Consider the following 25,122-nt stretch of genomic DNA (forward strand, 5'->3'; position numbering starts at 1 on the left):
CCTGAATGGTTTTCCTTTTATTTACTATTCTCCATGTTTTTCCGAATTCTTGGATCTCACTTTATGGACTTGAGTGTCAATTTTTCCTAAAATGTATGTATTCTAATTTTTTTGCTTATTATTATTATAAGTAATTTCCTAAGTAACAAATACTTTACTACACAAGATGTTTCTTGTATAAATTACTAAATGAATAATTAATAAAAAATAAAAAAAAGAAGTATATAAATATATAGGAACATTGAAATATATATACCTATATAAGAACAATTTGTCTGGGAATCTGGTGGAGTTTGGTAAAACTACAGTAAAGTGAGTCTACCTAAATTTTGGCACCATTTCTTGAATTTACCCCCAACATCTTTATTCCAACTTTCTGCTGTTTCACAAAGTAGAATCCAATGATCAGTTTTGGTAGACTTGAAGGCAACATACTCATATATAAAATTGTTTACTACAATTTTGTTATACTCTTCTCCAAATTCTGTAATTGTATTTACTATGTAAGCTGCATTGAGCCTGCAACTTGTGGGAAAGCGTGGGGTACAAATATAAACTTATTTTTATTTATTTTTGTTACATTTGTACCCCACGCTTTCCCAATCAAAATGCAGCTTACATGGGGCAATGGAGGGTTAAGTGACTTGCCCAGAGTCACAAGGAGCTGCCTGTGCCTGAAGTGGGAATCAAACTCAGTTCCTCAGGACCAAAGTCGGCCCTTGCAGATCACCAATGTGGCTGCGCAGGCTTCTACATGGAATGTTGCTAGTGGAATAGCAACATTCCATGTAGAATCTCCAATAGTATCTATTTTATTTTTGTTACATTTGTACCCTGCGCTTTCCCACTCATGGCAGGCTCAATGCGGCTTACATGGGGCAATTGAGGGTTAAGTGACTTGCCCAGAGTCACAAGGAGCTGCCTGTGCCTGAAGTGGGAATCGAACTCAGTTCCTCAGCTCCCCAGGACCAAAGTCCACCACCCTAACCACTAGGCCACTCCTCCACTTTTCTCATTTGGATCATATGATCATATATACCATGATCTATTCCATATATGTTATGTTCCATGTATGTTACCATGTATGTATGCACCTTAAAGCAATACCATTTGTAATTCTGTTATCCGGAAATGGCAACCGCCATTACGGCAAATGTAAGCCACAATGAGCCTGCAAAGTGGTGGGAAAATGTGGGATACAAATGCTACAAATAAATAAATAAATAATCCTAACTGTCACAATTTAAGGATCAGGGTAACATCAATAATAAGTAAGCAACACACCCTGGAAAACAGAGCATATGTCTTGAGTAAGTTTACGTGCGTTGCAAAGCTCAGAGCACCTCATATGCATGGAGACAGCAGCCCGGTAGGCCACCTGTACAAGAAGCCCCTGTGATAATTTGAGACTTTTTCTCCCCCTCACACCAAATTAAGATCGAGATTTCCGTATGAGAAAAGTTTGGTGAACTACCTATCTCTAGTTTCAAGCAGTTTTAAAGAGAATGTGGTAAAAGCAGTTGACCTATTCTGAAAAGATGGGCTCCACCTTAACCAGGGTGGAATCAGGCTGCTGGTACTGACATTCAAAAACAAGAGTGTTTTTTAAAACTAGAACATGGGGGAAATCGAACAGTCTTCAATTATCTTTAAAAGATACTATCAAAACAAGGCGCTTGGGTGTCCCTGTAGAACGGTTGCAATAAAGGCAAAAGTAAGCCAAGTGCCTTTAAGGGAAGAACAAGATTGCAAAACTGCTAAGCAAGATGAAGAAACAAGCAAAACACAAGCACACTCTGAAATATCTGTATACAAATGCTAGGAACCTGACAAGATGGGAACTTTAGGGGTCCTTTTACTAAGGTGTGCCGAAAAATGGCCTGCGCTGGTGTAAACGCGTGTATTGGACTCGCATAGGTCCATTTTCCAGTGCGCCTGCAAAAAAAGGCCCTTTTTTGGGGGACGAAAATGGACGTGCGGCAAATAAAAATTGACGCTCATCCATTTTGGGCCTGAGACCTTACCGCCACCCATTGACCTAGCAGTAAAGTCTCACTCATTAACCGGGTGGTAATGGTCTATGCCCGTACAATGCCAATTACCGCCCAGTTAGCACCACACGCTGGAAAATTTCCGGCGCGTAGTGGATGTGCGTAAAAAATGAAATTACCGCCCGTGTCACACGATAGCCAGGCAGTAGTTCAAAATTGACTCACATAGGATGCACGAACGCACCTATGCGGCTTTGTAAAAGGGCCCCTTAGAGTATAATAGCATTAAATGAAGAGGTTGATATAAAAGGTATCTCGGAGACCTGATAGAAGGAGAGTAACCAACAGGACAGTCTCATGCCAGGAAACAAACTATATTCAAGCAAGCCTTGAAGACATATTTTACTAAGACATTCACTCCAAACTGAAAGGTTTCTCAGCAAGGTTGGTCTCCTGTTGAGTAGTTCATCTTAATATACTCTACCTCTCCCTTTGAATCTTTAGTTTAATTAATAATCTACTATAATTTTTAATTTATTATCTACTGTTGTGATGTAATCTGGGCCACTTTTCATGTTTTCATCTGCCCAGCCCTTTCTTTTCCTTTATTTTATAAGCTGCTTAATTATACTGATGGGCGGTATCTAATATAATAATTTGCTCCTCCAACATTCCATTGTGTCGCACTGGGATCGTAACCACCTGCTGACATCACTCCTCCAACGTTCTCCATCCCCCCTCCCTCCCAGTTCCATGGGATCCTGGAACTGGGAGGGACAGAGGGAGGGGGGACCATGGAAATGGGAGGGAGGGGGGACACTGGAACTCAGAGGGAGTTGGAGGAGGCAGGGGAGAGATGCTGCACATGGATGGATGGAGGGGGCAGGGCTCAGAGGACGTTGCCTGCATATGGATGAATGCAGGGGAGAGAGGGGACCCTGAAACTCGGAGGGAGGCAGGGAGGGGACGACCCTGGAACTCGGAGGCAGGGAGGGAGGAAGGGGACGACCCTGGAACTCGGAGGGAGGGAGGGAGGGGGACAACAACCCTGGAACTCGGAGGGGGGGAAGGACCCTGGAACTCAGAGGGCGGGAGGGAGGGGGAGACCCTGGAACTGGGAGGGAGGGGGCCCTGGTACACACTCTCATGCTCACACACACACTCTCTCTCTCTCACAGACACACTCACACCCAGTCTCACTCTGTCACACACTCGCACATTCACTCGCTCTCACACACACAGTCACTCTCACATACACTCTCTCAAACATACACACTCCGAGGAAAACCTTGCTAGCGCCCGTTTCATTTGTGTCAGAAATGGGCCTTTTTTTTACTAGTATCAAATAAAGATGATCAATTCCAATAATAGAATGGATCAAATTGGAAGAGGGATGGCACTACATGTTAAAACAGGGAATTGAATGTAAGAAGAGCATAGTGTTGGGGGTATACTACCATTTGCCTTTCCGAAATGGGCAGATGATGAAATGTTTGTATGAATTAATGAAGCCAACGAATGTGGCAAAACTATTATAACTAACTCAATGTTGACTGAATAAATATCGCATTGAAAAATATTAGGAAGGTAAAATTCCTAGGTCAGTGGTCTCCAACATGCAGCCCCTGAAGTCCTCCATTGTGGCCTTCAATATGTTGTGCTCGTGAACAATATGCAGAAACAAGTATTTCATTAATGATATTTGCTACAGTTGACAAGACACAGTTAAGTGAGTTTAAATATATCCTGTGTGGTAGAATCAATATTTCATGTTTAATAATCACTTGCTATAGTAACTGTAAACAATCCCTCTTGTCAGTTGTCAGGTGTCTCATTTATATTTACTATATGGTTGACAAAACAAAATAAAGTGAGTTTTTAAAATATATCCTTGAAGTGTTGCAGAATCAATATTAGTATTAATGTTTAATATTTAATACCTGGTCTGAAAAAGCAAGCAAAGGCAGTTTACAAATTCAGTAGTATTTACTTTGAAATATGTTGGTGGCCCTCAGAGCTTTCTTATTGTAGCATACCAGGGCCGCCGAGAGGGGGGGGGGCAGGGGGGACAAAATTCCCCAGGCCCAGCACTGGGGTCAGGCTACCGGCGCTGCAGTTCCCAGTCTCACCTGCCTGCCTCCTCGGCTCCGGGCCCCCTGCATTCGAAGCAGCAGTCACAGATCGCCTCTCTTCTGGCCTTGCCTCCGTGTGTCCCGCCCTCGCGGAAACCGGAAGTTACATCAGACGAGGATGGGACACAGGGAGGGAAGGCCAGAAGAGAGGTGACCTGCAACTGCCGCCTTGAATGCAGGGGGACAAGAACCGTGGAGGCAGGCAGGTGAGACCGTGGACTGAAGCGGCCGGGGGGGGGGGGGGGGGAGTGCAGCCTTGTCCCAGGCCCAGCCCAGTCTCTCAGCAGCCCTGCCCTATACATAATAAAGGTTGGAGACCTCTGTCCTAGGTTCAGAGAGGGAGTTATTTTAGATCTAGTCCTTAGTGGAATGCAGGACTTGGAGCAACTTGGCAATAATGATCACAATATTTGAGCAGATAACTAGAGTAAAGATACAAAGGAAAATTACTGCATTAGTATTTTATTTTCAAAAGGGAAACTATAATAAAATGAGGAAAATATATATTTAAAAAAAAAAAGCAGCAGCAAAAGTTAAGAGTTTAAATCAGGCATAGATGATATTTAAAAATAACCACCTTGGAAGCCCAAACCAGATATATTCTACTTATTAAAAAAAGGTGGAAGGAAGGACAAACGACAGTCAGCATGGTTAAAAGGTAAGAAGAGACTATTCTAGCCAAAAGAACAACTTTCAAAAAAATGGAAAAAGGATCCAAATGATGAAACAATAAGCAGCATAAGCACTGACCACTTATACGTAAAGTATTGATATGGACGGCAAAAAGGAACTTGAAAAAAAAAAACTTGCCACAGATGCAAAAACTCATAATAAAAATGTTTACAGGTATATTAGAAGCAGAAAGCCTGTGAGGGGGGTCAGTTGGACCATTAGATCATCGTGGAGTAAAAGAGGCCATTCAGGGAGTACAATGTGCTAGAGGAGAAACTAAATTAATTCTTTGCTTCTTCATCTTTACTGAAGCCATTAATGCCAGACATGGAATTTAAAGGTCATGATTCAGAGGAGCCTAAACAAATCCCGATGAACCTAGAACATGTATTTATTTTTGTTACATTTGTACCCCCGCGCTTTCCCACTCACGGCAGGCTCAATGCAGCTTACATGGGGCAATGGAGGGTTAAATGACTTGCCCAGAGTCACAAGGAGCTGCCTTTGCCTGAAGTGGGAATCAAACTCAGTTCCTCAGGACCAAAGTCCACCACCCTAACCACTAGGCCACTCCTCCACTGTTGCTACTATTTGAGATTCTACATGGAATGTTGCTATTCCACTAGCAACATTCCATGTAGACGTCGGCCCTTGCAGATCACCAATGTGGCCGCGCAGGCTTCTACATGGAATGTTGCTAGTGGAATAGCAACATTCCATGTAGAATCTCCAATAGTAGCAACATTCCATGTAGAATCTCCAATAGTATCTATTTTATTTTTGTTACATTTGTACCCTGCACTTTCCCACTCATGGCAGGCTCAATGAGGCTTACATATTGTATACAGGTACTTATTTGTACCTGGGGTAATTGAGGGTTAAGTGACTTCCCCAGAGTCACAAGGAGCTGCCTGTGCCTGAAGTGGGAATTGAACTCAGTTCCCCAGGACCAAAGTCCACCACCCTAACCACTAGGCCAAACTGAGAAGCTAAACAGCAGCAAATCACATAGACTGAATGGTTTACACTACAACGTACTAAAGATAGATAGATACAAAATGAATTTACAGCTCTACTATTAGTAATCTGTAACCTATTATTAAAAGCATCCATGGTATTTAAGACTTGAATTGGCCATGCTGGAACAGGATACTGGGCTCAATGGACCTTTGGTCCGAGACGAAATGGCAATGATAAAATAATATTTCAGTCGTCCAGTGGAGTGACCAAACCTATGTGCACTGATCAGGAAAGCAATGACATAAAATACTTAGGAACATTCCCAAATTAGAACTGGAAGAGTGGCCTAGTGGTTAGGGTGGTGGATTTTGGTCCTGAGGAACTGAGTTCGATTCCCAGCACAGGCAGCTCCTTGTGACTCTGGGAAGTCACTTAACCCTCCATTGCCTGCCGCATTGAGCCTGCCATGAGTGGGAAAAAGCATGGGGTACAAAATGTAACAAAAAAAAAATCTTGGTTTGCAATTTTTGGCCCACGTCGAGGATGCGTTTTGGATCATGAATCTCCAATCCACCGAAGTTGAGAAAAAAAATGTCAAAGTCCTTAGGCATATAGCAGGGATTTTGCTATTTTTACACCAATACTGGCAATTTAGATCAGATGTGCAGAAAAACAGGCTGGAGATTGTGGAAATATTAGAAAGAAAAAAAAAGCCTTTGGATTTTAATTTTGCTGCCTCCTGCAAAGTTTAGAACATAAGAGTAGCCATACTGGGTAACCAATGGTCCATCTACCCCTGAATCCTGTTTTCCAAACAGTGGCCAAGCCAGGTCACAAGTACCTGGCAGAAACCCAAATCATGGCAACACTCCATACTACAAAGCCCAGGGCAAGCAGTTGCTTCCTATGTCTGTCTCTATAACATTTCTTAAGCAATTGACAATTAAACTGTATCACTACGGGCTGGCCAGCCATCAAGCAAACGAGGCCACCTCTGGCAACACGTTCTGACAACAGCCCAAACTCAAAAAATCAGCAGCTGATTCTAACCTGCAGGAAGAATGGACAATTTTCAAACAGTGCATTAACCCTTGTAAATTGCTTTTGGGACATCACCCTCATTATGCAAATACCTGCAAAATAAAGTATATTTAAAAGGTATCATGCACAAATATGCATTTTATTAGTATTTTCGTTGGAAGGGGGTGTCGAGATGATCATGACTGTTGAATTTAATTATCAATATCTTGGTGGTGGGGAGAGGTTAAAAAGTTAACTAAGAGGCATAAGGTCAAGAGCTTTCCCTGGGCACCAACCTCTGCCCCACTCCACTGGCTGACCAACAGTAATTCAATTCCTGTCGCTCTCCAGAACCAGTGCACACAGATTTTGATCACTCCCCAGGATGACTGACAGCAGTGCATCCCTATAGCTCTCTTGACCTGGTGCACATAGGTTTTGACCACACCACAGGATGACCGATAGCACTGCATTCCTAGCGCTCTTCTGGGTTTGAGGGACACTCTGTAAAACTGACTTGTGTGTTGTTTTGCAGAGGATGCAGGCTGCAAATGTGAGAATGACAGGTTTCACATCTACTATGCACCGAGTCCAGTACTGCTACGATGCTTTCTGGCAGCAGGGAAGCTTCAGTCTGGCAGAGATTCCAAAAGGCAGCTCACAGATTCCTCCTATTCGCTTTGATTACTAATTGTAATTCATGTGAGGATTCATGCCACCGCATTCAGATGAATGAACAGGCAGAGCTTACCTGATGTAACCCCAAGACAGACATGCATGCACAGAAACACATCTGTCTGCCTCTGTAACAAGAGCAAGCTCTGTCACTTCTCAACCTTCGACTCAAATTAGTCCCCCCTCCTCTGCCCTTTCAATTCCCATTCTGCTGCCAACATGAAACAGATGGCTTCTGGAACCAGGACTGTGATGTAAAAGCTTTGGGCTCCAGCAGATTCAACAAAGCTTGGAGTTTTGCCGTCAGCCTAAGCATCATCTGCTGGCCAGGACTATCCAAAAGTTTAAAACAGATTCTTTGTAGGTTATGACAATTTTTATTAGCTCAACTGCTAAAGACACAAGTGGTCTCAAAAGGCCTGGCTTTGGATTATCCTTGTTTGCTCAACAAAAGGTAACCGTAATTCCCAAACATCCAGCTCTCCAGGACCAAGAAAGCTACTCACGTTCTGCATTTAAGTTATCGTAACATTTGTTTAAAAATAAACCAGTGTAATTGGATAGAATTTAGCTTAGATTGCGAGCCCTTCAGGGACAGGAAAATACTGGATAGGCTATATAGTCTTTATCTACCTACATTTTTTTATGTTTCTATCTGAATGTAACTCACTCTGAACTACCAAGTTTACCTCATTGTCTGTATTTATGCTTATAGTTGGTCATTTCATTATTAGCTATTAACACATTTGTACGTTTTATGTCAAGCTGTACCTGCTTTACACAATCTTGGGTGGATTTCTTCAAAAAGGCAGTTAAGAAATCCAAATAAATAAACAGGTATAAGAATTAAAAAAAAAAAAGAAGCTATCCTTTTTCCACAAGAACATAAGCTTCCATGAATACAATATACCATCCTTGAATAATATTAGAGAAACAGTCCTAAAATCAAATTTAATTGATAGGAATGACCCTAGACTATAATTCCAAGGGGTTCCAGAGACATCCGAGCCCCTGTGACAGATGCTCACAAAGTCAAAACAGACCTGCTCATTTTCCCCCCCTACCTGTGTCAATCCCACATCTCACACCCTCCCAGCACTAAAAATCTTCCGTGTCTTAAACAGAATTCTGTGTCCCCAACACCCTTCTGTTGGGAAAGATTTCCTTATGTGACCCCCTAAAATCAGCCTCAGAAACTATAAACCCTCGGTACAAAACTCTGCTGCCCGTCTCATCTTCCGCCAGGGTCACTTTACCCATACTACCCCTCTCCTCAAGTCCCTTCACTGGCTCCCTATCCGTTTTCGCATCCTGTTCAAACTTCTTCTACTAACCTATAAATGTACTCACTCTGCTGCTCCCCAGTATCTCTCCACACTCGTCCTTCCCTACACCCCTTCCCGTGCACTCTGCTCCATTGATAAATCCTTCTTATCTGTTCCCTTCTCCACTACTGCCAACTCCAGACTTCGCGCCTTCTGTCTCGCTGCACCCTACACCTGGAATAAACTTCCTGAGCCCCTACGTCTTGCCCCATCCTTGGCCACCTTTAAATCTAGACTGAAAGCCCACCTCTTTAACATTGCTTTTGACTCGTAACCACTTGTAACCACTCGCCTCCACCTACCCTCCTCTCTTCCTTCCCGTTCACATTAATTGATTTGATTTGCTTACTTTATTTTTGTCTGTTAGATTGTAAGCTCTTTGAGCAGGGACTGTCTTTCTTCTATGTTTGTGCAGCGCTGCGTATGCCTTGTAGCGCTATAGAAATGCTAAATAGTAGTAGTAGTAACATTCGCTGAAGAACGCTCTTGTAAATTAAATTACACATTTTAAGAATATAAATGCCCGCCACATCCCCCTCTCCTCCAGAACAGTTTGTCTCAACTTGTTGAATCATGATGTAGATACAAGCCTACACGGTTTGGTTACCCTTCTCTGAACTGCCGCTACTCTGTCTACATCTCTCCACCCGTGTAACTCCACCACTGCTTCAGATACATCATCAGTGTAGATTAGGGGGTCTTAACCCTGTCCTCAGGACACACCTAGCCAGTCAGGCTTTCAGGCTAGGATGCATGAGCTAGATTTGCTTGGAACTGAAGTGCATGTGAATTTACCTCATGCATACTCAATCTGGAGATCCTGAAAATATGACTGGCTAGTTTGTGTTGAGAACCCCTCGGGATAGATGAAGGGCATTTTGCAAATTATTTAGGATATGATTTTTTTTTCCTTCATGGCATCAAAATGATGAGCATGCAACTGGACATCAACCTTGTCATCTTGGATGCGTTAACAAGCCTACCTGTAATGTCATAAAGCAGCTACTGCTAAAAGCAGACATAAGACCATACTTGCACTGTAATTGTGTAACATTGCTTTGGCATGCACCACTCTGAACACAGCTGAGGTTAATAATCTATATGACTCAAAATCCCAACCCCAGGCGTCTGGATCTTTGCTGAATGTAATTACATCAAGATGAGACTGCATCAGCGGATTTCTTCAATCTGGGAATTTCTGGTGACATCACGGCACGAGAGAAGCGTCTGTCACAAGTTCTGCAGAATAAGATCTCATCAGTCAATTGTCTTTAGTATCCTGTGAGGGTCCAGGAACGCCATGGAGACCCCACTGAAAGGTTTCAGGGATACCATGAGACAAGCTCCATCACAGGATCTGAATGGAGACACACCACATACGTATTCCACATATTGCAACACATTAAAAAAAAAAAAAAACATACCTACATACGCATTGCGCATGACTGTATTAAACATTCTTTTAAAAAAACACACATGCATTGCGCATAACTGTATATGAACTCTCTCATCACATTCCATGTGATACTTCATATAGCCTGCAAATGCCGATGCCTTCCAAGGTGCCCTGAGGCTTTCATCACACCTTTTATTTATAACTGTAAAGTGTTTCATGGATTTGTAATTACGAGAAGGAGAGCAAATAAACAACAACTGGAGCCTGTAGCACTGCACCAAAGATGAAGCTGGACAAAGTGGATGTACCCTGACATCCCTACCTGCATTGATAGTTTTTTTGACCAAAGGGAACCAGATAAAATGCAACTTCAATTAAGAACCCAAAGGTGTACAGTCATGTTTCGGTAATAAAACAAACTGCTGGTTAAACCCAATTACATAAGTCCATAGAAATTTCTGTGACGACAGCTTCTTCAGTTGCGCAAGTGTGAAATCCTTTCATGTAGCTCCGGAGCCACATTTGCAAATCTTGTTCTTATTTCCATCTGGAAAGCAGCGATTCCAGCAGGTCAAAACATCTGTGGTATTTAAAATACAAGAACCGTGAAGTTAAAAAAAAAAAAAAAGAGGCAAACACATCGGAATGCTTCCCTTACTGGAAAGGAAGCTTGCCTGGACATTATTACTGGCAATCCGAGCATCCTGTCAGGATTGGCCACCCTGATAGGGCCAGTAAGGTTTGCGTAAAAAAAGCCGAGGACAGTGAGTCACTTGTCATTAATACTGCTATGGATCATCGGCTCCTCGTTCAATCACGAGAACAGCATGTCTTGCCTCCCTCAGATCTGCACAAACACTGCCATGCACATCTTCACAGATGAAGTCATCAGTCTCCGGTTTGGAGTTCCAGAGAAAGTATTAATAAAAACCTAAATTCATAACAGCGGTGCAGGCTTCCTTAACACTAGAGAGCTACATGAGAACAGGGACTGTGGGAATTCCAAATAACCTACAGGATTCCCGTGGGTATGGAAGAAGTTGCCATGAGATTCCCACGGGAGTGTAGTCAAAACCCCTGGAGACTCCTGAATGAGGCTTGGAATGCACTGAGAGAGGCAGCTGAACACCAGACTGAGGCCTGGAACACTCATTGGCTGAACAGTAAATACCATCCAAGAAAACCATGGGAGGCTGTTGGGGACAGGAGAAAAGACGGCTGCGAGCAAGTAACTAATAGTGTTGACTCTTGCAGGTACAGGTGGGGAGGGAGAAGACTAATTGTGCGAATGGAATGGATCTTAGTGGGTAAAGGTGGGTACGGATAAAACTTCTGTCACTGTGCAACTCTTCTTTACACAGAGTCTCCCACCAGAGGAAGCAGCACAAGCTTCTCCACACTTACACAGACCCACCACAGCACAAGTACAGCACAGGCATCTCTCAAGCACTGACCCACCAGAGCACAGATGTGCAAGCTTCCCTCACAACCTGACCCACTACGATACAGGCGGAAAAGTAGTGCAACTTTCCTCACACGCTGACCCACCATGGTAGCTTACTGCTCATAACGCGCTTAGTGTATCTGGGTTTGGACAAATTCCTGGAGGAAAAGTCTATTGAGACAGACATGGGAAGCAACTGCTTGCCCTGGGATTGGTAGCATGGAATGTTGCCACTCTGAGATTCTGTATGGAATCTTGTCACTCTTCAGGATTCCAGAATCTTGCTATTCTTTGGGGTTCTACATGGAATGTTGCCACTCTGAGATTCTGCATGGAATCTTGTCACTCTTCAGGATTCCAGAATCTTGCTATTCTTTGGGGTTCTACATGGAATGTTACTACTCTGAGATTCTGCATGGAATCTTGTCACTCTTCAGGATTCCAGAATCTTGCTATTCTTTGGGGTTCTACATGGAATGTTACTACTCTGAGATTCTGCATGGAATCTTGTCACTCTTTAGGATTCCAGAATCTTGCTATTCTTTGGGGTTCTGCATGGAATGTTGCCATGATTTGGGTTTCTGCCAGGTACTTGTGACCTGTCTTGGCCACTGTTTGGAAAATAGGATACTGGACTAGATGGACCACTAGTCTGACCCAGTATGGCTCCTCTTATGCTCTTATGTTCTCTATCTTTTGTGCACGTTCATTAGAACAATAAAGTTGCTTCAATCTCTTACAGTTAGGTTAAAGATTAAAATAAATAATACATTAAACAAATCCCCAGGCATTGTACATGCTGGATTGTATGTGTCCTTCTGGTAAACACGCTATTGTCTATGAAACATCTGGAGGCAATCTACCCCTAACTACAAACGTACAGAGTCTCTCATTCATCTAAAAGGAGGCTTAGTTTGTACAGACAATCCAAACATGGCAGCTTGATTAATATATTCTGCTCACAGAAATGAAAGAATTACACCATTGCTTATAAACCTTCATTGGTTGCCTACTGAGGTCAGAATTTGGTTTACATTGTGCATGACGATATTTTAAATAATATATATATAGGAGAGCTCCATTATACATGTTAAATATGATATGTATGCCAAGAGAGGCAAGAATAGGCACACTGTGTAATATGTTATTACATCTCCCAAATTTCAAGTGATTTCATTTTAAAGGCGTTTTTTCATTGGGTTTTCCCTATCAAGCTTCTGTCGTTTGGAACTCTCTTCCTCCATCAATTAGGATATTAAAAAACTATCTGGTATTTCCCAAGGTAGTGAAATCCTCTCTCTTTAAAAACTACTTACTGAAGAGGAGTTGAACTTTATATTTGTTTATTATCAATTGCATGTTTTCCCAGGGACTACTTAGCTCTTTTAATCTGGAATCCACATAGAACTTTATGGTATTTCTGGAATAAAAGAATACTCAGCCAATGTCTGGCAAGCAGGAATAGATCCAAATGGAAACGAAAGGGAAAAAAAGGTAATGGAAACTTAAAACTTTTTTTTTTTAATGCTTAATTGGCTTGTGAACCTACACCACCTCCTGCTGTGGTCTCAAGATCCTTCTTACATTTTTGTTTTTTTTTAAGGGAACCTACTGACTGCACAGACATACTGCTACCTGCTGAGACTAGACTGACTTTCAGGAAGAGTGCACAACCTACTTATAACTGGAGTGAAAGTTCAGTGTGCTCTGTCTCCATCTGCTGGCAGGAATGCATAACCCATCTGTGACAGTCTAGAGGGACGCTATGGAATATTTGTTTAGAAAAAAAGAAAGAAACATGAACAAGCCCTTTTTTCACTGCAGACCAAAGTCAATACACAAACCAACCACTCAGGGTGGGGGGCAGATAGCACACAATCCTCTCATTCCAGTAAAGAAAGTACTTGTTGACAAAGGAGAATATCTGCAAGGAAGCTTGGCTGAATGTTTTAACTGGGTGTCATGAGTGACAAAAGGCTTGTCTTCAAGGTACTGGGAAGTTCGTCTGTATGTCACTGAGGGGGGCTGTGAAGGAACACGGGTACTGTATATAAAGGTAGACAAGTCTATCCTACAGTCATGATGTTCAGGGTTAGGAAGGGTGCTTAGGTTCAGGGCATTAGGGGGCACAACTGTACTGTACAGTATACACTCATATACAAAACTAGACCTCCCCAAGTAATCACAAAAGGTCAGGAGTCTGGGTTTTGAAGTGGATAGGATCTTGGATCTTATAGTGGAGGTGGTGGCGGGGGGGTACTCTGCTGTTGTTTTTTTTTTTTGCTAAGGCAGGACAGGGGTCAGGCTTTCCTGTAGAGCAGGGAGGGCTCTGCTATTCTCTCACAAATAACGTCATACATAAGGGTGCGAATGCCATCATTACACAAAACAAGATATTCTGGTACGTTTCAGTTACTTTCCTTTTTAGTAAAACATACTCTTAGTCCTCCTGTTAAATTAAAATAAAGGTGGATCTCAGAAGGTGAATCTAGCAGCCACCCAGTGGATATTATCATAGCTGCACTGTTTTTTTTTCCCACCTCATACGTACGTAATGTGATAACCCAGCTCAGGCAATGGTTTATTTCAGGTTTCAGGATCTCTGCCTGGTTTTACAGCTATCTGGTTCAGAAGACACATCCCAAGCAGTCTCCAGCATCAGACACACCGAGGGCTTGTGTTAATAAACTACAGCACGGGGTTTCAGCACATCCCTACGGCCAGCCCCTACGCAGCATTTCGATATCACGGGCCGAGGCAAGAAGCCGCAGTCATTGCGCTGGATGGCTGGGAGAAGGGTGAGCTGGTGCTGTGCCTGCGTAAGTCTCTGCAGCAGTCACAGCTCCCAGCCTGTTTCTGTGCGCACCTCAGTTCTCAAACCACTTGTTCTGTCTCACGGTGAAGGAGTTACTGCTCTTCCCCAGAATCTTGCTCTTGTACTGCTCCACCAGCTGGTTAAACCGCACCTCTGACTTGTTTGTCCGCTTTTTCTTGAGGGGGAGGAGGGAATGGAGAAAAAAAAAAACAAAAAAAAAACACAGAAGTTAATGCAAACTAAAAGCTCTGCCCCTGGCGTCTGTAAGATTTGCACTCCCCTTCCCTCACTTTTTCTACTTCTCCTGCATTTACCTCTTTGGGATGCACCCTCTGCTCCTGGTGGCGTTGGTTCTTTGGCGTCGGTTTATTTCTCTTTTGCGTTTGCTGCATCTTTCTCTTTTGCGTTTGCTGCATCTTTTTCTTCTGCGTTTGCTGCATCTTTCCTTTGTCCCGCATTCTAAAAACAGAGACAAATCTGTAACTATCCTCTTGGTAAACATCCTGTGTTACAGTGAGTTGAGCTACACCTTATGAAGTAAAACTAGTGTTTATTACGGGCATTACATTCTTCCTTAACAAAGCTTCCTAACAACAGAGCCATGAGTTACACCCTCCCCCCCCCCCCCCCCCCAAACTCACATCACTCCCATAATGCACAACTCCACTGTCCTTGGGAGCAGTGTTGCCAGGTGGGCGGTTTTCCGCGACCCGCCGCGGGAAATTTTTGCCCGCGGCGGGTCGCGGTTTTTTGGGCTTTTTTTTCTTTTCCGCGGTTTTTCGGGCGTTTTTTTCAGCCGCAGGGGGCGGGGTTAGTGACGTTTTGGGCGGGGCCGATGACGGGGAGGCGGGCCGATGACGTGGGAGGCGGGGCCTATGACGGGGAGGCGGGGCCGGTGACGGGGGCGGGGTGATGACGCGGTGGTGGGGGTGTCAGGGGCGGGGTTTGAGTTTGGGCGGGTTTTGGGCTGTTTTTACGATGGATTGGGTGGGAAAAAAATTTTCCACCTGGCAACACTGCTTGGGAGGACTGGGGGGGGAAGGGCAGGAGTGGGAGAAATCCACCACAGAGGTGGCTGTGTGTATATTTTCCAAGTCGATATTTCGTCAAACACATTGAAATTTGGTTTGAATTAAAAGGTACTACAGAAATTGAAATTACTGTCATGGCTGCCGCCAGGATTCTAACAGTTAAGAAAATAAAAGTGTTTATATTTTAACAATAGTTACTGCCTTATGGGAGTCTGGAGCTTGGCAGGTATGTATGATCAGTCCAGAAAGCAGGCTCTGTAGCAAACCTTTATAGTACACCTTGGCCTGCTGTTCCCACTGCATCACCCTGCTCAGTTTCCGCAGACTGGACTAGTTCTCTTTACCCTGCGTACCTGACTTTTGGCCCACGGTGGGAGGGGAACACAAGCACCTTTCTCCTCTTCTTCCCATCCAGCAATTCCTCATGCTCCAGCTCAGCTTTCGTATGAAACCCTGACCAGGGGGTTGGCTTTGGGGATACAATCCCGACTGCTTTTCCAGGTCTCTCAGCCCCATTCGGCACAGACCATTTCCGTTTTGAGGGGGTTGCCCTCGCTTTCTGCCTCCCCTCAGCTTCCTGCTTCTGCCTTAGCTTTTGCTGCGGAAGAAGAGGGACAATGATTATTTCCAGTCCCAGAAGTCTAGAATACGACCATAGGTAAAAGAGCAAAAGCCACATCAAAGCAATAATGTCCATCAGGCCGTTACTAAAAGAAAAGATTGTGTGTTCCTTGGAGACGACAAAACCCTAACTTGCCTATCTGTATATTTTCAAACATCAACCCCCTCATTCTGTAACACATCACCTAAAGCTAGACCAAAGCAAATGGCACTCAAAAATCATCACTTGGTTTGTTAATGGGCACATCTGGATGCACGTTATTCTGTAACACTGGGCACCCAAATCCCATAGTCTGTAACCCAAATTTAAGCACCAGGGACTTATGCCTGCTGAAACCAGCTGTACTACCTGGTACTCAATTTGGGCATGCATTTTTGGAACGCCTCTGACCCTCCCAAGGCCACGCCCCCTTTTGGGTCACAGGCTATGGGATTTGGGTGCCCAGTGTTACAGAATAACGTGCATCCAGATGTGCCCATTAATGTCAATAATTCATTGTTACTGCCAAATTATTGCCGATAATTGGTTCGTTAACTAAGTTGTGCATGCGTCTCAGGACCACACCCAACTTTTGGTGCACAAATTTGGGCAACCTTTCTCGAATCCATGGAATAATATATAGAATATTAGCACTTAGACGCATTAACTGTTACAATTAGCTGCATTAAGTGCCAGGCACGTGCTCAGCGGTATTCTATATCTTTAGCATTTAAATGTAAGTGGGGGTTCACGTTGGGGGGGGGGGGGAGGGGAAGGTGCATGGGCGAGCTGCGAGTTTGTCTTCCACTTAATGTGCATAACTTACAGAATTCCATACGTTGGGCATGTAGGTGTTGCATTTAGTCTTATGCCTTTGTGTGTGCTATAGACATGGCATAAATGCGCGTACAAGTCCAGAAATCCAGACTGCTCAGGGATTAGGTCAGTCCAGATTTTTGGATTTTTTTAGATTCTCACCCAGTATTTTAAAACTCAAAATGTAAGCATTTCTCCTCCCCCTTCCAGTGTCTCTGTTCACCACTGTGGCTACGCCTTTCCCCTCCCTTCTTTTCCCCTTCCTTCCTGCACGGTCAGGTGTCTTCCCCCCCTCCCCTCCCCAACTCCTGGCCTCACCCACAGCTCTGTCTCACACTCACTTGGTTCTGAAGTCTTTGGTGCTGCAGCGCCAGCCTTACGGCTGCCTCCGGCATCCACTAAGTCTTTCACCCTCTAACCTGCCCAACCCTTTCTGATGCAACTTCCTGTTTTCGGAAGAGTGGGTCAGATCACAGAGAAGGGCCCGGTGCATGCCAGAGGCAGCCTGTGAATAAGACTACCACTGGCACTGCAGACTTCAGAACAGGTGAGAGTGACAGCAAGCTGACAGGGCTAGAAACGGAAGGAGACGCTGGACCGTTGGTGGGGGAGGGAGGGGAGAATGTGTAGTCCGGATTCTCGGGTGGTCCAGATTTCTGGCATCTTCTGGACTTGTACTGTACATAAAATGTAGGTGAAATAAATGTCAACTGATGTTAGCATTCTATAACAACTCGGGCAGGGCACCTAGATGTGGTTATAGAATTAGCTCTCAGAGTGCTGCCCCCTATACGTACAGTATTGGTCTATTTAGATCACTAAGGGGCCAGTTCTGTAGATGCCTGATGCTGCAACAGCCCAATCTACAGTAGCATTTGGTGCCCAGATTCCACTGCAGAATACTAGCATAACCTAGCATTAGCGTGCCTCCATCAATGCACCCGCGATTACACTAGCCATGTAGACTCAGTGTAAAGGCATGCAAAATATCCTGTAGAATGTCCCCTTTGCATTTATGCACTATTCCACTTATGTGCACCATTAGACAAGGAGAAATTAGATCTTACCTGCTAATTTGCTTTCCTTTAGTCCCTCCGGACCGGACCAGGATTGGACTGATGGGTTGTGCTCGCCTACCAGCAGGTGGAGACTGAGAAAAAACTCTGACTCTAGAGAGCCAATAGGAGCCCTGGCCATTTGACCTTAGCCTCAGTATTTGAATAACAAAGCAGGAAAGAAAGAAAGACCTTCTGTGCCGTATGGAATCCTAGCAGCCACAAAGCACTCGGCAATGCCAAGTATCAGAGCTCACCAGCAACTCTCACCAGAGAAGCGGTATGGCTCACATGTACTATAGCTCACCAGCAACTCTCACCAGAGAAGCGGTATGGCTCACATGTACTATAGCTCACCAGCAACTCTCACCAGAGAAGCGGTATGGCTCACATGTAATATAGCTCACCAGCAACTCTCACCAGAGAAGCGGTATGGCTCACATGTAATATAGCTCACCAGCAACTCTCACCAGAGAAGCGGTATGGCTCACATGTAATATAGCTCACCAGAGAAGCGATATGGCTCACATGTCTTATAGCTCACCAGCAACTCTCACCAGAGAAGTGGTATGGCCCACTTAAGATTTTATATATATTCCATCAACTGAGCTTACCAGCAACTCTCACCACAAAAGTGTTAAATCATATTTAAGGTTTTATAGATATTCCAGCAACTGAGCTCAGCCACAACTCTCACCAGAGAAGTGGTATGGCGTATTTAAGGTTTTATAGATAGATTCCAGCAATTGAGCTCACCAGCAACCACCAGAGAAGTGATATAGACCACGTAAAGTTCTGTATATACAGTGGGGGAAATAAGTATTTGATCCCTTGCTGATTTTGTAAGTTTGCCCACTGACAAAGACATGAGCAGCCCATAATTGAAGGGTAGGTTATTGGTAACAGTGAGAGATAGCACATCACAAATTAAATCCGGAAAATCACATTGTGGAAAGTATATGAATTTATTTGCATTCTGCAGAGGGAAATAAGTATTTAATCCCTCTGGCAAACAAGACCTAATACTTGGTGGCAAAACCCTTGTTGGCAAGCACAGCGGTCAGACGTCTTCTGTAGTTGATGATGAGGTTTGCACACATGTCAGGAGGAATTTTGGTCCACTCCTCTTTGCAGATCATCTCTAAATCATTAAGAGTTCTGGGCTGTCGCTTGGCAACTCGCATCTTCAGCTCCCTCCATAAGTTTTCAATGGGATTAAGGTCTGGTGACTGGCTAGGCCACTCCATGACCCTAATGTGCTTCTTCCTGAGCCACTCCTTTGTTGCCTTGGCTGTATGTTTTGGGTCATTGTCGTGCTGGAAGACCCAGCCACGACCCATTTTAAGGCCCTGGCGGAGGGAAGGAGGCTGTCACTCAGAATTGTACGGTACATGGCCCCATCCATTCTCCCATTGATGCGGTGAAGTAGTCCTGTGCCCTTAGCAGAGAAACACCCCAAAACATAACATTTCCACCTCCATGCTTGACAGTGGGGACGGTGTTCTTTGGGTCATAGGCAGCATTTCTCTTCCTCCAAACACGGCGAGTTGAGTTCATGCCAAAGAGCTCAATTTTTGTCTCATCTGACCACAGCACCTTCTCCCAATCACTCTCGGCATCATCCAGGTGTTCACTGGCAAACTTCAGACGGGCCGTCACATGTGCCTTCCGGAGCAGGGGGACCTTGCGGGCACTGCAGGATTGCAATCCGTTATGTCGTAATGTGTTACCAATGGTTTTCGTGGTGACAGTGGTCCCAGCTGCCTTGAGATCATTGACAAGTTCCCCCCTTGTAGTTGTAGGCTGATTTCTAACCTTCCTCATGATCAAGGATACCCCACGAGGTGAGATTTTGCGTGGAGCCCCAGATCTTTGTCGATTGACAGTCATTTTGTACTTCTTCCATTTTCTTACTATGGCACCAACAGTTGTCTCCTTCTCGCCCAGCGTCTTACTGATGGTTTTGTAGCCCATTCCAGCCTTGTGCAGGTGTATGATCTTGTCCCTGACATCCTTAGACAGCTCCTTGCTCTTGGCCATTTTGTAGAGGTTAGAGTCTGACTGATTCACTGAGTCTGTGGACAGGTGTCTTTCATACAGGTGATCATTGCCGACAGCTGTCTGTCATGCAGGTAACGAGTTGATTTGGAGCATCTACTGGTCTGTAGGGGCCAGATCTCTTACTGGTTGGTGGGGGATCAAATACTTATTTCCCTCTGCAGAATGCAAATAAATTCATATACTTTCCACAATGTGATTTTCCGGATTTAATTTGTGATGTGCTATCTCTCACTGTTACCAATAACCTACCCTTCAATTATGGGCTGCTCATGTCTTTGTCAGTGGGCAAACTTACAAAATCAGCAAGGGATCAAATACTTATTTCCCCCACTGTATATAGTATTGTTCCACGAATCGTAAAGGAATGAATACACTTCCTACTGAATACACTTCCTACTTAATAAAAGAAGCTAAAGAGTAGAGAGAACATGGGAGGGGCCTGGTCCGGTCCGGAGGGACTAAAGGAAAGCAAATTAGCAGGTAAGATCTAATTTCTCCTTCCTTAGCGTCCCTCCGGACCGGACCAGGATTGGACTGATGGGAAGTACCAAAGCAGTAATCTGAAGGGAGGGACCCTATGAAAACTGCAGAGAAATGTTCTTGCTGCATAGGCCACCTGGCGACAACTAACATGTAGTGTGTCCCAATGAGCAAAATAAAATGAAACTAGGACTAAGTTGCCAACTTACCAATGTGCACCGAGAGCACCAAAAATCGCCATAGTAAGAATAGAGCCCGCTTCTGAAGTTGTGGAATATGTTGTAATACGCTGTGGAACTGCCCTCTCAGCGAGAAGAGAAATAGACACTCATTTCCTTGATCCTTCGCGATATAGCGGGTTAGAAACAATGAAAAACTTTTACGCCTACTGGCTAGAAGGACAAAACCAATAAGAAAAAAACCGATAGGGAAAGGTGAAAACTTTAAACTACAGCAGACCGAAAAGAAGTTACCAACCGTAGAAGTATTCCACACATAGATCTACTTGCTGCAATGGTTACTAGGAAACACTGCTTGAAGAGGAAAACTTTATAGAAAAAGTTATGGCTACTAGAAAACAGAACTTTAAGAGTCTGTTCACCTAGTTCACCTAGCTGGTGGACGAAGCGGGGGGTACAGGTGCAGGACTCCTTTAAGAAACCACTTTGACAGTGGATGCTGCATAAGCGTGCGGTTGTCAACAGTATCATGCATCACTGATAGAGCTGCCAAATGAACTCTAATGGATGAGTAAGACAGACAAGATTTCGCAAGATGCAGAAGACATTCCAAAACATGCAAAATGGATACTGTTTGTGGAATGAAGTGGCGAGAGGAGCACCACAGAGTGAACTGTCGCCACTTTGATTCATAGGACTTTAATGTAGATTTCTGTCTGGAAGCAATTAAAACTTGAAGTACTTCCTGCGAAAATATCAAAGATGTTGCGGACCCAGTAACCACGCCATAAGTTTGAGTGACTGGGGGTCCGGATGTAGAAGGGTGCCTTGGTTCTGCGTAAACACCTAGTGAGATGACGGAAGAAACGCATAAAGAAGGTTGAAAAACCCCTGCTGGACGTTGGCATCTGTCCCTGTCTCCATCAAGACTGTTGCTGAACGGAAGAAGCAAGAAATGTTCGTGAGCCTGAAGGCAAAAAGAGATAGCCCTGAAGTGTCGCAGTGAGGAAGTAAGGCTGAAAAAATGAGAGTCCATTCACCTAAATGCAGGGTGACACAACTAAGAAAAAATGAGTACAAACTCAAGAGTATACTCTTAACTCCTCCTTGGCGGATGACATAACCCATTGCCATGGCAAGGACCAACATAGCTCTCTCCGCCTTGTTTGTCAGTAGGGAAAACAAAATTCACCCGAAGGTAAAACGAATTGCTGAGGTCTCCCAGAAAAAAAATATATACAAACAAGCTTCTGCCAAAAAGTGTACTGCACGAAGCATCCCAATGACAGAACTAAGGTTCTTGAGATAACTAGATGACACTTAAATAGCGCGATTGATGACCCTGAGATTCGCAATAGGATGAAGGAAAATTCCTTCTTGGGCATTAGAAAGTAAAATTGCATTCTGCAGAATAGAGCGAGGAAATGGCCGAAGGCCCAAGGTCACCAAGAAAAATATAAACTGGGATGTTTGCAGAGGAGACAAAAGACTGTGCGCCAACCTGACTAAACAAAGAGAAAATCAGAGATATCTGATGAGAGATCAAATGAGAGGCCTGGCTACAATCACCACCCAACCTAGAGACTGTAAGAAATGCAACACCCGGTGCGTGACCTGAGAACTCTGCTGATAAGACTTTCTCCAATTAGGCAGTCGTCTAGGTAAGAATGAAATGACCCTAAGAGCACAATGAACATCCTCTTAGATCTATAAAAGAAGGGAAGAGAGAGTACTGCTGAAAATGACCGGTTAATGCATAATCAAAAAACTAGCCATTCTCTGGATCCTGAGGAGAAGAGGAAGGGTGACCAAGGACACCAGTTAAATAGGGCTACAAACTCCAACCCTATCTCTATGGCGTTCCATAGTTGGGTAAGTTCTGAATATAGAAAGTTCTGAATATAGGAGTCCACCAGCTATGGTAGTACGCTCCGGACAGAAAAAAATTGTCCCAGTATGAACGTCTGATTCACCGGCCTGTAATTTCTTGGATCTCCCTAATCCACATACCACTAATCCACGTACCACGGTCATGCGTCCTCCCTCACTGAGATGTAGATTGTAAGCTCCTTTGAGCAGGGAACGTCCTTCTTTGTTAATTTGTACAGTGCTGCGTAACCCTAGTAGCGCTCTAGAAATGTTAAGTAGTAGTAGTAGTAGTACCAGACTCACACCCAATAGATATGAATGTTGAGCTTGTTTCAGGTTAAAACACCGAACCTAGGCCCAGGGTCCCCAGTGTTCCTAGTGGTGAACAGCCATGGCAAATATTGTATGCGTTAGTTTGCAGAATTACTGCAAAGCCTTGCTTTTGGAGCAGAGATTTCTGTTCGATACTCTCGTGAGAGGTTTTTTTTTTTTTTTTTTTTTCCTTTAATGCTGTTCTGGGTGTAGAAAGGTGGACATTTGAGCTTCCCCAGAATGGCAAAACTTATGTACCTATGCCCATTAGATATGAATGCTGGACTTGATGGACTTTAGGCCTTACCCAGCATAACCATACTTATGTACCTATGGCATAAATACACAGGAAGTGAGTGAATCCCCTTCCAATTGAAAGAACACTCTGGAGTGAAGGCGCATAGAATGAAAATGAAAAAGGACAAACTTGGAAATTACCTGTAACGAAAAAAGTGAAGTTGTGCCACAGCCACTTGGTGAAGGCAGTGTAGACAAGACTGTATCTGAATTCAAGAAAGCTTGATATAACATCAGGTCTCTAAGGAAGAGGAAGAGATAGCAGATGGTATGTATAGGCATACTGGACCAAACCAGGATGTTTATAATCTGCCAATGCTGAACTGATAGAGTAGAGACAAACACGAGTAGATGGTTGAGGACCGTCCACTATCTTTAAGTGAAAGGATGACTTTATTCTCTAAGTGACCATATGTCCTGTAAAAACCAGAAGAAAGCTAAAATGAAATATGAGAGGCTTCAAGGCAGTTGGAAAAGAAGGGAAGACATGAATAAAGCATGCCTGCTAAGGCAGCTGAGTGATTGGGAGCTTGGTAGACAGGACTGTCCCTCAGAGAATATGAAAGAGCTGATATATCCCCATGGCATCTGAACAATATACTGTATGCCTCTAGAGAAGGCTTCTTAAAGTCGGAAAAAGAAAACACTGTATAACACTACAGCCATTGAGAGTGATTGTCTGTTAAGTTCTTAAAACACTATATAACATCATAGGCATGGAGTAAAATGCTTGAAAGGAACTAAGATATTATGGTCAGAATTGCAAAGTATCAATCAATTGACTCTTAGACAATGTAGTCCTATTCACCAGGGAATGAGAAAGACAGAAATTTACTCTATGCCTATAGAGAAAGTTTCTAAAGTTCTTAAAACACTGTATAATACTACAGCTATTGAGGAAAATGCTTGAAATGAATTATGATATTATGATAAGATGTAGATTTTCCACCAGGCAATGAAAAATGACTGAGCACCAGAAAAAACTAGTGTTAACAGCCCCGTGATACATAGAAATTTAAAAGAAGAAAAGCTTGTTATATATCCATATATGAAAGGAGCCCCCTTTCAACCAAATATTGCCTGCTGATGTGAAGAGCATTTTAGAATACGCCGTTCAGCACATACAAAAGTGTACACATCTTGGAGCCGAACTGCTCTATGAACTGCAGCCTTACCTTCAGCAGAGAGATCCCTGACTGATAAGATGGAGGGAGAAACAAAATGGCCGCCGTTCGCACCACTGGCCCCGTGGCGATCGTCGACAGCGCGCCCGACACCTCCGAACAAGCGGAGCCCAGTGGAACGGCGAAGAAACAACAGCCGGCGAAAAAGGCCCCGAAAAAACCGGAGGCAGCACCGGACCCGAAGAAACCTTGAAGGGAGAGCAAAATTTACACGTTCCGGCTGCGTGAACTGCGCGACGCTGACCGACAGCAGCTGTTTGAACTTTTAAGCCATATCGGAAAAAACAGGTGGCCGCGCTTACGCGGTTCGCACCTTTGTTTTTTTTTTTTTTTTTTCAAAACGCAAGAAAATGGAGGAAATTAAATCTGACGAGAAAAATCGCTGTTTAAATTCACAGACACAATTATTTTCTTTTGTTTTTTTTTGTTTTTTTATAACCCCTCAATCATAATAAAACACTGGAGCTGCCTGCTCGTTAGAAGTCTGGGGAAAGAAAGGCTGCTTCTTTGAATTTCCTTTTATTTGATTTAATTCTTTTAAAGCAGCTGCCTGTTAAAAGTGGCTGCCTCTCCCAAAGACGGTACACCTTTCCAGAGAAAGGGACGGCCCTTCCCTGCTAAGCCAGGAGATGGGGAGGAAGGGGGGTGGACTCGAGACACCCGAGTTTAACACCCCCGAGGCTGTCAAAGAAAGAAGAGAAAGGAAACCCTGTCAAGCCTCTAAATAAGATTCCAGGCACAGAAGAATTATCACAAATATCTGTAATATCTAAAGAGAAAAGGAGAGAGACTAATGGGCTCACTTCC

The 25,122-nt window shown here is 43.9% G+C and overlaps 1 protein-coding gene across 2 annotated transcripts in view; it reads right to left on the bottom strand.

Moving 5' to 3' along the window:
• Window positions 1-13,138: 13,138 nt before the first annotated feature.
• RBM28 (RNA binding motif protein 28) overlaps window positions 13,139-25,122 on the bottom strand; it is a 61,950-nt gene continuing 49,966 nt past the window's right edge. For both annotated transcript variants that reach the window (XM_030216341.1, XM_030216339.1), the window contains exons 17-19: window positions 15,815-16,059; window positions 14,745-14,889; window positions 13,139-14,605 (exon numbers count right to left, since the gene is read on the bottom strand). In XM_030216341.1, coding sequence (XP_030072201.1) covers window positions 14,483-14,605; window positions 14,745-14,889; window positions 15,815-16,059 — 513 coding nt within the window. In that variant the 3' untranslated portion in view covers window positions 13,139-14,482. The remainder of the gene's footprint in view (window positions 14,606-14,744; window positions 14,890-15,814; window positions 16,060-25,122) is intronic.

This window comes from Microcaecilia unicolor, chromosome 10, assembly GCF_901765095.1.
Source record: "Microcaecilia unicolor chromosome 10, aMicUni1.1, whole genome shotgun sequence".
NCBI classification, from domain to species: domain Eukaryota; kingdom Metazoa; phylum Chordata; class Amphibia; order Gymnophiona; family Siphonopidae; genus Microcaecilia; species Microcaecilia unicolor.